This window comes from Varanus komodoensis, unplaced genomic scaffold, assembly GCF_004798865.1.
Source record: "Varanus komodoensis strain SLA01 unplaced genomic scaffold, ASM479886v1 scaffold29_1, whole genome shotgun sequence".
Classification (NCBI taxonomy): domain Eukaryota; kingdom Metazoa; phylum Chordata; class Lepidosauria; order Squamata; family Varanidae; genus Varanus; species Varanus komodoensis.
Window position 1 is genome coordinate 8,815,256 of NW_025335759.1, and position 12,061 is coordinate 8,827,316.

General features: G+C 48.4%; 1 protein-coding gene across 4 annotated transcripts; it reads right to left on the reverse strand.

Moving 5' to 3' along the window:
- Nucleotides 1-651: 651 nt before the first annotated feature.
- On the reverse strand, nucleotides 652-8,118 carry LOC123026090 (phospholipase A2 inhibitor NAI-like). 4 transcript variants are annotated; one of them, XR_006415236.1, is made up of 7 exons: nucleotides 8,010-8,118; nucleotides 5,692-5,799; nucleotides 4,797-4,913; nucleotides 3,274-3,426; nucleotides 2,529-2,669; nucleotides 2,341-2,428; nucleotides 1,317-1,909 (listed from the first exon to the last, which is right to left on the reverse strand). XR_006415236.1 is itself a non-coding variant. In XM_044435338.1 (6 exons), the coding sequence occupies exons 2-6, from the start codon at nucleotides 5,738-5,740 to the stop codon at nucleotides 733-735; spliced, it is 609 nt and encodes a 202-aa protein (XP_044291273.1). In that variant the 5' UTR covers nucleotides 5,741-5,799; nucleotides 8,010-8,118; the 3' UTR covers nucleotides 652-732. The 4 variants fall into 4 exon arrangements, 3 of the variants coding, with proteins under 3 accessions (XP_044291273.1, XP_044291274.1, XP_044291275.1); XM_044435338.1 differs by lacking the exons at nucleotides 1,317-1,909; nucleotides 2,341-2,428 and adding an exon at nucleotides 652-881; XM_044435339.1 differs by lacking the exons at nucleotides 1,317-1,909; nucleotides 2,341-2,428; nucleotides 8,010-8,118 and adding exons at nucleotides 652-881; nucleotides 7,836-7,978.
- Nucleotides 8,119-12,061: the final 3,943 nt, after the last annotated feature.

A 12,061-nucleotide genomic window follows, 5' to 3' on the forward strand; every position in this document is an offset into this window, starting at 1 on the left:
GTAATCCTGGCAAAGGAAACCAACAAACCTGCTTAATCGGGTTGATGATTCTTCCCCCTCCATCCTTGCTTGTAGGGGTGTCTCTGAAGTGTGGGACAACAACATTCAGTACACATGAAACTGCAGGGTGGTCTGGCTTGCTTTGCAGCATGGGTCCTCAAGCTACGGCCCACCAGCCACATCCGGCCCGCCATAGAGGTTTTGGACTCGCCGTGAATGCACGCACGAGGAAGAGGTGCCGGCTTGCTTGCAAGGAGATCGTTTTGGACTCGCTCGGAGAAAATGATCTCTGCGCACGCATGCCCCTGCCTCGCCACGGGCGCATGCATGCCCCATGCTGTCCAGGCCCGTGCCCCCCCGCCCGCACCCATCGCCGGCAGCTTTCAACTGGGCCCCTGTTGAAAACGTGTGAGGACCCCTGCTTTACAGCAAGTTGGTGCCAGCACGGGGCCAGAATCCAGGGAGCTGAACTGAGACAACCTGCCAGATTCTGACCTTCCTCCCAGATTCCCTTCTCACCCCTTTCTGGGGTGTCCCCTTCTCCAGGATAGAAATAAATGTTGCCCACAGAAACAGCAAATGGGGACTGCACCATATGGCTTTTCTCCACATTACATTTTGGTTTAAAATAAAACTCTGTACAAAGCAAGGTGTTTGAAAAGACGCTTTTTTAATTGGCTCCACTCTAGGAGACACTTACGATCCATCAATTCAGAACGATGAACTGACTGGCTACACAGCTTCAATGTGAGCAGGCTCCATGCACAAAGCCTCATTCAACCATACAGTGGATGTGAAAAACTCTTGGTTGCCAGGTTTAAGGAGGGCACACAAATCCTCTGAAGCGCAGCCTTTGATGGCAAATTGAGCGTGCCCTGCAGCTGTGGAAATAACCAAGAGGGTAGTCAGCACTGAGTTGCAGTGGATAAGGCTCAAGTCAAGGCAATGGCAACCACAGTTCTCCTCTGGGGGAATGGAAGATTCTGTGGGGAGCAACCTAGCCAAGGAATTTTGAAGGCACTCAAACATTCCAACACCAGCAACATTCCCCAGAGGATCTTCTGTGCCCAACCCTGGTTAAAAGTATATGAAAGCCAGGATGGGCCACCCACAGCCCCTGTGTGAAAGCATCAAACACCTGTTACACATCCATTGTCGGTGCCATGTGTCATCAAGGCATTCCCAACTTTTTGCAACCCTGCGAAGAAAGCCCCCCATCATGTCCCATCCCTGAGCGCCCTGCACAGCTCTTATACCTCCAAGGCGGTGGCTTCCTTAACCGAGTCAATCCACCTCATATTTGGTCTTTCTTTTTCGACTTTCCCCACCAGGAATCCAACTTTAATTATGGGCATCTGCTTTTGCTACTGACTGTATGATCAAGAGACACTTTTTGCTGCCCCAGTCAAATGCTTAGCATACCTGCATGATCATGGTTGCATTCAAAATTCACATCATTGTGTGTACACAACATCTTAGGTATGCCATCTTAGGTAGAGCCAGTTTGTGTGTGATCACAGGGGTGGACTGGGGACTTGGGAGACCTGAACTCTAGTCTCCACTCGACCATGTAGGTCACCACAGGATTTTGGAACACTGAGTCAATCTCAGTGTAACCACCTCACAGAGTTCTTCTGAGGATACCATGGAGTGGAGAAGAGCTATTAAGCTGCCCTGCGGTTCCTCACAAGAGGAAAAATGGCATTGATGATGATGATGATCATGATGATGATGATGATGATGATGGTGCACACCTAAGCTGAGCAACATGTGGCTGCGCCCCAGCTATGGAATGCGCTTCCCAGCGAGGTTCGTCTGGCGCCGACATTATATGCTTTTCAGTGCCAGGTCCAGACCTTTGTATTTGCCTGGTACTTTAAAGCTTCAATACTTTAATTAAGTTTTTATCCTCAGTCATGGGATATTATGACATAATTATTAGGATGTATTTATTAGGCTGTGTTTATTGGTGATTTGTTGCAAGCCGTCCAAAGACATACGGTAATTAGATGGGTTAGAAATGCCCAAACAAACAAATGAATGAATAAATAAATGTTAAAAAGTCCTTGGGTTCCTTAATGAAGAAAACATTAGATTTGTTGCTGTGCAACTTATGTCAAGTTTCTAAATGTTCTCACAGCCAAGGGGCTTTGAAAGTGTGTGTGTGTGTGTGTGTGTGTAATGGTGACATACATGGTCAGATTTCATCCAGGACTTGAGGGACAGTGCCTGGATTCTGACAAGATGATAACCACACTCCAGGACTGAGTATGGATTGAATCTGGGTTGCTGGCAAGCCATGCGCTGCCGCCAATGTTCAGGGTTCTTATGTTGTCTCACACCTGCTGCACTAGCCAGCTACGGCTTGTTAACAACCCCTGAAGAGAACATGTGGGTTTTTCCTTGGTTGTGAATCATAGGTTGTTCACTACAGAAGAGAACAAAACTGAGAAAAGATAAGGAGCAGGTCATCGCCTGTCAAGATGAAGGGCAGGGCAGACATCCATTGAAAAACATGAAATTGCTACCTGTTGCATTTAGAATGATTGACATGCACTTGGTGTTAGACCCAGTACACTCGACAGGTTGCGGGTAACATTTGCTCGAGAACATTCCCACACATCCAGGACACTGAAGATTATTGGATTTGATGTCAGGTGCCGATAACTCTGGAAATAAAATAGAGGGTTTTACTGGTGCTGGCACGAATCTGTCCCCAGGCTCATTGGCTCTGATCAGTGCCAAGTGGATTGGGGATGGGGAGAATAGGACCATTTGCAGAAGGGCAGGGGATACACCAAACAAGCTGCAACAACCAGCTTTCTCTTCTGGAGTTGGATTTGGGGAGGTAAAGCCCAAATGTCCCAAGCTGCTGAGAAGATACAGAGACTCTGCAAAGTCCAGAGGAGAACATCCAGACCAGAAGGAGCTGCGGCATCCACAGCATGAGATGCATCCCGCTCCCTACTTCTCAGGTTAGAAAACTGTGGCTTAGACAGGGATGGGAGGAGAAATCCACTTGGTTCAAATTTTAATATGAACTCACCGTATTTACACTTCCCAAGTGGATTCACAAGTTGGAATGTAATTATTCTTTGGTTTTGGACTTCTTCACCTTTTACAATGCAGTTGTCTGACCAAAGCTGGTTTACAAGGAGACATGCTTGCAGAGGTCTTTCTGTAGTTGATTCTACCCCCCCCCCCCGCCCTCCAACTGCTGAAAGATCAATAGATTCAGGGGGGTCACCAAACATGTTCTCTGTACATCCATACCGGGGGGTGGAAGGGTGCGGCACTTTTCCCCAGTGCAGCAAGACCTGTGGACTCTCATTCGCAGTCCTTTTCCCACTTCTACTTCAGGTTGTCCGTATTCGCAGCTGCTGAGTTTGCCACACTCCTTGACGTTCAATGTAACTGTTATGTAATCTGTGTGAATAAGGAAGACAGAAACACGTCTTTCATTAAAACTGGAGGGAACAGGAGACTCTGGGGACATGGTTTCCTCCACTTCTCCTCAAGGATGAGTTCTTTCTCTGAGCCATCCACGTGCTCTGTCAGAATGAACCTGGACTGCAGAGTTCGGCATCGCAGGTCGCTCCTACAGCATTCAAAAATACTGCTGACATAGAAGGCACCACCTTTCCCCGTTATCTGTTGACCCAGGGACACATTGCCATATGGACAAGTGACACTATCTAGTAAACAAGGTGGCATATAGATGTTAATAATTACATTTTAAAAATCAGAAATGCAACTTGCACAGTATCAATTGCTGGAAGATATCAAATCTAGGGGCATGTGCTGGTCTCTTGTAAAGTCGTGCCCAGCTCTTCATAACCCCATGGTCAACCTTCCTCCAGGTTCTCCTGTCCTCCGCCATCCCCCGAAGTCCACCCAAGCCCACTCCCACCTCTTCAGTGACCCCATCCAGCCACCTCAACCTTCACCATCCCTTCTCCTGTTGCCTTCAATCGTTCCCAGCACTGGATCTTCTCCAGGGAGTCCTTCCTTCTCATTCGGTGGCCAAAGTATTTGACCTTCAGCTTTAGCATCAGGCCTTCTAAAGAACAGTCAGAGTTGATTTTCTGTAGGAGTGACTGATTTGATTTATACTCTGTACTAAATGAATAATATTGTATGGGTCACCTAGGGAGGCCATTCTGGCAGCTAAAGGTGGCATATACATTTGTGAATAAATAAATGAGTAAGAAGGTAAAAAGGTAAGAGCCCCAGGGCAAGAAATGTAAGGCCCTGCCATCTCCAGCATGCAAATCCTGATGACGTGGGTTTGCTTGTTTTTTCTCCCTGTTTTTGTTATCATGCTGCAGGGCAAGGAACCCCACAGGATGACAGTGAATGCTTTCCTGCCCACTGCAATGCAGGTCCAAGACCTTGAGATGTTACTGCCCGTATGTTCCAGGCCATGCGTCCAACCATCAGGACTAGATCCTTATGGTTGGGTGCACAGGTGTTGCCAGGCAACCCTGAGATTGCCAAGAGACCATTTCCCAACAAGACCTTACAAAGTAAGTTAGCTCAGAGTTCCCTCGTAACTGCAGCCGGATTGAGGGTGCTTGAAACTCACAGGTCTGGCACAATGAGGACAACCCCAACATCTGGGCACCTAACATCACACATCTCCTCATGGAAGACCCTCTCAGCTTTTCGGGGTTAAATGTGTGGGTTAAGTTCAAGCCTTCCCCTCTCAAACTGTACTACTTGGGCTTGAACTCTGTGGCGGCCAGGCTCCTCCCTTGGTGACCTCTGTGCTAGCCCAAGTTTTCAAAGCCATGTACCTTGCATCAGCTCATATATGGAATGAATGCATGTGTCTTGTTCCTCAGCACAATTCTGCATGTGGCCCTCACATGTTTTGCTCAAACCTGTGCAGATCTCACACTGAAGACAGGTGCCTGGAGAAGGAAAACAAACAGGTATTTTTTCCAGGGAATCACCAAAGTGTTCAAAGAGCAATTCCTGTGGCTGCTATTAGGTCGCCCATGTGTCCTCATCATTGACCTGCTGAGTATCTGCCTGGTCCAATGCTTAGAACAGATCGCTCAAAAACTGGTTTCTGTAGGACTGTAGAGGCCATTTCTTTTCCCTGAAGATTCCCCTCAAGCGGCAACCACATTCCAGTTCTACTAAACACCGGTGAGCTCCTTTCACAGATTCCTTGGACTTGAGCTGGGCTTTGGGATTCTCCACATTGGGATTGTCCTGTGTGGCAGGACAGCACTCTTCAAATTGCTGAAGGCTGATCATATTAAAGAAAGAAAAGGTCTATTGGAAGCGGTCCCAGGAGGGACCATCGCAGCCAAATGTTAGGTGACCTGCTTAACTGTGAAAGCGCCTGACAATGGAAGCAACGGAAGCCACTGCCTGGGACGGTGGTGGGGTTTCCCTTACTGCCAGTGTGTAAGCAACGATCCCTTACAGACAGGGATGACGGAGAAGTTTGTTTCAGTGTGCAAATCACTCAGAAATGTCCCATTCACCAGCTTAAACAAACGTGAGCAGGAGCAGACTGTTCACAGCTTCCTGAACTTATGTTCACATTCTCAGAATGGAGACTGGAACTCTACCTAACTTGCCCAACATGTGAAACTGTCTCAAAGAGGCAACATCTCTTGTTCCTGCAGAAGTCAGAGTCTGGGGCAGCTGCTCAGATCACTAATGGGAATGCCTCACCTGTAGCTAAGAGAGCCCCAAAGAGGCAGCAAACAAGGAGAGACCGCATGGTGAATCACAAAAGATGCAGAAAGTTGAGCTCGTAGGTTGAAGTCTGGCCAGAGGGGACTGAAAGAGACACCAGAAATCCATTTGTAGTATTTCTTCCACATTATGACTTGTGTTCCTGCAATACAGGCTCCAGATATTCCCCTGCATGAAAGCATTGCTCAGAGTTGCACTGCATCCTTGTTTCTAGTGTCTTTTGGCATGAAGGGTGGATTCTGCAAGCTTTTGCAAGGGAAGAATGGCATAAAGAACATCAACTGCAAAATCTGAACAAGCAGCATCAGCAGTCTTGCAGGAAAAGATTAGAATTGCAAGAGGCCTGCTTTAAAATCCTCACTCAGCATGCCGAGCTTTCCTGAGCCCTTCAGCCAGGGGTCTGTTTGCTTCAAGTGCGTGGGAAAGGTGGTGAGTCTTGCAGGGAAGAAATAAAGGGGGACGTCTGTATGTTAAGCCTGGAGGGTTTCTGCGTCCTGCTAACCTGCCCTGTCAATAAGCCACAGTGAGCAGGGGGTCGGGGGGACTGTTGAAAGCAACACACTGTGCATCTGACAGAAGGCTGGGAACACGGTGAGTCGCTCTCCTCCCCACACCTTGCTCCCCCAGGTGGCATCTTCGGGCAAAACTGATCTTTCGCTCCCTCCTTGCTGAGATCGAGCGTCATGTTGCCCTCACCATTGCTCTGCTCCCTTCCCCACCCCTTTTTGTCACCCAGGGACAGCTTTTTCTAAGTGCCCGAGTGGCATATTGGAAGGGCTATAGATGGTTGGTCCCCTTCTCTGTTTGCTTTTTCAATACCCTCCAAACATGCGACATTTTTCATTATTTCTCATTCCTGTTTTCCTCTTCAGAGTTGCACAAGTACAGAGTTGCACAGTTCTGCCAGTCCAAAGTGAGAGGCTTCACTGGGGAAGAGCCAGGGGAATGGCTGCCCAAGTGGGGCCGATGCCAGCCCCGGACGTTGACCCACTGAGGCTCCAGGCGGGTCTCTTATTTACGCTGCTTTCCCCGGGCGAAAGGCAAAACATGAGCTGTCAAGGCCAAGCAAAGGAGGGGCTACGCTTGCCAGAAGGGGGCAGTGCGATTTTCATCTTGTTTTTCTTGTTTTGTAGAGCTGCTAGTGTCTCCTTTAAAATGGGATTTTACAGGGTAACTTTTCAAAGGACATTTAGCTGCTATATTTATTCATTTATTTAAAGCGTTTCTGTGCCGTCCATTACTAAAAAGTCTCTGGGTGGCTTGCAAGCAACAGAAGCCATAACAGCAACAATGCACAGCACGCTGCATCTAAAAATAGTGATAGAAGCAAGGATGAAACCACTTAATGGTTAAAACACCAAGAAAATAAAAAGGTCTAAGCCTGTTGCCGAAAAGAATAGAGTGACGGTGGCTGGTGAACCTCCCTGGGGAGCATATTCCACAGTCGGGGTAACACCGCAGAAAGGGCCCTTCTCGGAGTAACTGCCCTCCTGTTGTCCTTCAAAGAGGGTTCCCGGAGAAAGGCCTCTGCCTCTGATCTCAAGCGGAGGATCAGCACACCGGGGAGAAGGCACTCCTTCATATAGACGGTTTTAAATTTTATATTGTAAACTTTTATGACTTCAAAACATTTTAATATGCTTTGCTTTTATGCCTCTTTTATTGTCATCTTTCCTTAATGGGCTGTTGTGAACTTTGGCCCTTGGACAGTATTGGAAACGAAAGGACGCATGATTGCCCAGGGCAAGCACCTTCGTTCAGACCCATGCCTGAGGAGGAACAAGTGCAATTTAAAGGAAAAAAGCCGCCCCCTCCCCAAAGCCGCACACTTGGGGTTCGTTTTTTCAATGGCCAATCCATGCTAATTCTGCCAACGTGCCGTTGGATCCCTTTGGAAAGGCTGCAACTGGCAACAGCATGGGTAACATCACGAAAAGTCCCAAGGGTGGGTTTTTTCCTGCTCTTGCCAAGTCCCTTGCTTGCCTAGGGTCAGACGGCAGAACAACCATCATTGGTAAAACAGCCATTGCAAGATCCCATGGGCTCTCATGGTGGCTTGTCCAGAAACAGCAACCCACCGTGCCTGCGCGAGACTGAGTTCATACTATGTGACAACTCACCATGGTTGGAAACCCGCAGCAGGTTGTCATGCATGGCCTCCCAACCAGCTCACTGATTTTCACAATGGAAAACCAGAAAGGCCAATGTCGTGAGTAAGTCATATCACCCTGAGGCTGCAGCCGGGCTTTCCTTGGGGAAGCATTCCAACCCCCTGAGAAGAAAGTTCTGCTTACCAAAAGCTCCAAGCAGCTGTAGCAACTGATCTCTGCCGAAGATTCCCAGTCGGATGAGCACAGCAGAGCATTCTCCCTCCATGCCCCACTATATAATAGCAGGCTGTGATGTCATCTTTTGGATCCTTCTCCCAGCTATCCATCAGCCATCCAGGCAAATGTCCTAACATATGAACAAAAGAGTAAACAGATAAACCAGGAGTGGATGGAAATTTTCAAGGTGAGCATGAGGTCAGGAGATGGACTATGAGAGAAAAACCTCCGTGGCGTGCTTCTGGTTATGGGTCACTTATGGAAATAACCAGCTTTGTCCTCTCATCTACAGAACTCAGCAGGATTGCAAACCTTAGCAAGGTGCAAAACCTGCGTGCAAAATTATTAAAGTGTGTTTTGCTGCCCATGAAATCCCTTCTCTCCCTCCCTCTCTGCCTCTCTCTCTCTCTCTCTCCTCTTCCCATCCCGAAAGAGAGAATCCTAATTCAACTTCCATTCTAGGAAAAAACAGTCTGACATTTGTTGAATCCCTTGATTTTTTTGGCAGCTACTAGGTAGATGGAGAACATCAGCGTCTTTTCCAGTGAGTTGTTCTTTCTCATTAGGTGGCCAAAGTATTTGAGTCTCATGGATTTCGTCTCATTCCCCTTCTTGGATCCTGCCCTGCCAAGGTGAAGGGGCTTGTGTAGCACAATGAAGCTATGAGCTATGCAGGAGCCCCCAAGACGGACGGGTCATCCAGAGAGCTCTGACAAAAGGTGATCCACTGGAGAAGGAAATGGCAACCCACTCCAGTTGACTTGCCACAAAAACCCCATGGACAAAGACAAAGAGAAAAAAAAAACCTTTTCGTAAAACTAGAGAGCAAGGGGAGTCAGTTGAATGAAAGTTCCCCAGGCTTATTATCAATTATAATAAGTCCAAAATTAATGGATGCATTTCAGTAATTGTGGCCTGATGATGTGGACAAGGTGCTTGGACAAGTACGTCCCACCACTTGCCTATTGGACCCTTGCCCGTCTTGGTTAATAAATAACTCCAAGCACGGGATTGGGATCTGGATCTTGGAAGTGGTTAACGCTTCGCTGAGGGAGGGTCGGGTACCTGCCCCTTTAAAGGAGGCAGTAGTCCGACTGGTCCTGAAGAAAGCATCACTGGATCCAGAGATGGCCACTAATTATAGACCAGTGGCCAACATCCTGTTTCTGGGCAAGGTATTGGAGCGGGTGGTGGCGGGACAACTCCAAGCACTCTTGGATGAAACTAATTATCTGGACCCATTTCAGACTGGCTTCAGACCTGGGTACGGTACTGAATCTGCCTTGGTCGCCCTGTACGATGACCTGTGCAGAGAGAAGGACAGGGGGAGTGTGTCCCTGTTGGTTCTCCTGGACCACTCAGTGGCTTTCGATACCATCGACCATGGAATCCTTCTGGATAGGCTAGCGGGACTGGGGGTCGGAGGCACTGCTTTGCAGTGGTTCCGTTCCTATCTCAATGGCCGATTCCAGAAGGTGGTGCTGGGGGGCTATGGCTCTGCACCATGGCAGCTATGCCATGGAGTGTCGCAGGGGTCCATTTTGTCCCCCTTGCTATTTAACATCTACATGAAACTGCTGGGAGAGGTCATCAGGAGGTGTGGGCTGCGGAATCATCAGTATGCTGATGATACCCAGCTCTACCTCTCGTTCTCCACCAATCCAGGTGAGGCAGTGGCTGTGCTGAACTGGTGCCTGGCCGAGGTAATGGGCTGGATGAGGGCCAATAAACTGAAGCTCAGTCCAGACAAGACGGAGGTCCTGTTGGTTGGCGGATCGGGCTTTGGGTAAGGTGAATTGAACCTAGTCCTGAATGGGGTTGCACTCCCTCTTAGGGACAAGGTCCGCAGCCTGGGAGTGCTCCTCGACCCAGAGCTTTCATTGGAAGCTCAGGTGACAGCGGTGGCAAGGAGCGCTTTCTTTCAGCTTCGGCTGATCCATCAGCTGCACCCCTACCTGGAGAACGACTGCCTGGCGACAGTGACACATGCGTTGGTGACTTCTCGACTTGACTTCTGTAATGCGCTCTACGTGGGGCTGCACTTGAAGATGGTCCGGATACTTCAATTGGTTCAAAATAGAGCTGCCAGGCTGCTGACGGGGACTGGGCGTTATGTTCACATGACTCCAGTCCTCCGTCAGCTTCACTGGCTTCCCATTGAAGTCCAGGCCCAATTCAAGGTGTTGGTGATGACCTATAAAGCCCTTAATGGCTTGGGTCCTGGTTACCTGAAGGAGCGCTTGCATCCATATATGCCCACCTTCCCCTTGAGATCATTGGGAGAGGCCCTTCTCCGGGAACCCTCCGTGAAGGAAATTAGGAGGGTAAGTACTCAGAGGAGGGCTTTCTCTGTGGTGGCGCCCAATCTATGGAATGCACTCCCCAGAGAGGTCCGCCTGGCACTGTTGTTATTTGTTTTTCGGCACCAGGCCAAGACCTTTTAATTCAAACGTTATTTTAATTGTTAATATTATTTATCTATTTTATTCTTTGGCCAGGGCAACTTAAATTATACTGTTAAATTATATTGTTTTATCTTATTTATTTATGATTGTGAGCCACCTCGAGGCTTTGGCGAATGGGGCGGCATAGAAGTTCTCCAAATAAATAAATAAATAATCAATTAATGCAAGGGCACACTTCCTTGTAGATAAATAGCACATTTTTAGCAAACCAGGTAGTACGTGATGTAAATAATTGAATAAAAATAAATCAAACATGAAGCCCCCCAAAATCAATTGCGAGAACACACCAGACTAAGGGCCATGTGTACTCTGCATTAAATAAATAAGTCTTGCAGGCAACGGAAAGGGGACTTTGTAGTTTGTATACATTAAGCCAATCCAAGGAATTAAGGTACATTTGCTCAATTTCTTGTGCAATTCCCTGTTGTTGCAATCTTGGTGAGGGAACTGTAGAAGACAATGAAACCCCGCTCAGCCTTGACCTCTGCAAAGTACACCCAGGCTTCTGCGCTTTCATTGCCCATGCATGTACAGCCCTGCTTTCCTCCATAAGGGCTAGAATCCTTAGGGCAGGATGGGTTTGCAGAGCAGCAAATGAGTGCTGAGATTCCCAAGTGGTCAAATACGAAATGGACCAGACCAAGTTATCTAGTTGAGAATTTCCTTGGCAGGGACAGAAGAAGAGTCATGCTGGACAAGACTGGTGGTCCAGTTAACTCTGGAATTTGCTGCCACGGGAAGTGGTGACGGCCACCAATATGGATGTCCTTCAAGGCTACCACTGGATACTAGTCTTGTGAACTGTGGGCTCCCTCCTTCACCGGTGGTGGCATGCCTACATGCACCAGTTGCTGAGGGGCTTGGGCAGGAGGCGGTCTTGCACCCATCCTGCTGGGGGGATCCTGCGGACAGCTGGTTTGCCACTGTGTGTACGGAGTTCTGGACTAGATCCACCTTTGGTCTCCTGTTCTGGTGTTCCCATGGTCCATCTAGCCCAGCGTTCTATTACACAGTGACCAACCAGCTGTCCAAAGATGAGGAAGATGCTCAAGGAAACATGAGGGCAATAGCACCCTCCCGCCCATGTTCCACAGGAGAAGATGAGCCAGTGGCCATCAGACCAGTAGCCCTGGATTGCCCTCTCCTCCATGAACATGTTAAACTCATTTTGTAGCCATCAAGGGGGTGGCCTTCACTACATCTTGCAGAAATGAGTTCCATGGTGTCGCTATGCATTGTATGAAAAGGTACTTCCCTCTTATCTCCTGCCAGTCATCTTCACAGAATGACCCTAGTTCTGTTGTTAGGGAAGACATGCAAATGCTTTCCTCTCCTCAGTCTCCACGCCATGCATTATTCAGGACATCTCTACCACGCCTCCCCTTACTGTCCTATTTTCTACGGTAAAGGATATGCTTGATACTTTAGCCCGTCCCTGTTGGCTTGGGGCCAGACCGCCACTGGGAAATCACTCCCAAGGGCTTATCTGACATGGAGTTCAGCCCTGACACCTAAAGGAGATCGACACGCCCTAACATGGAGCCTTTTGGCAGC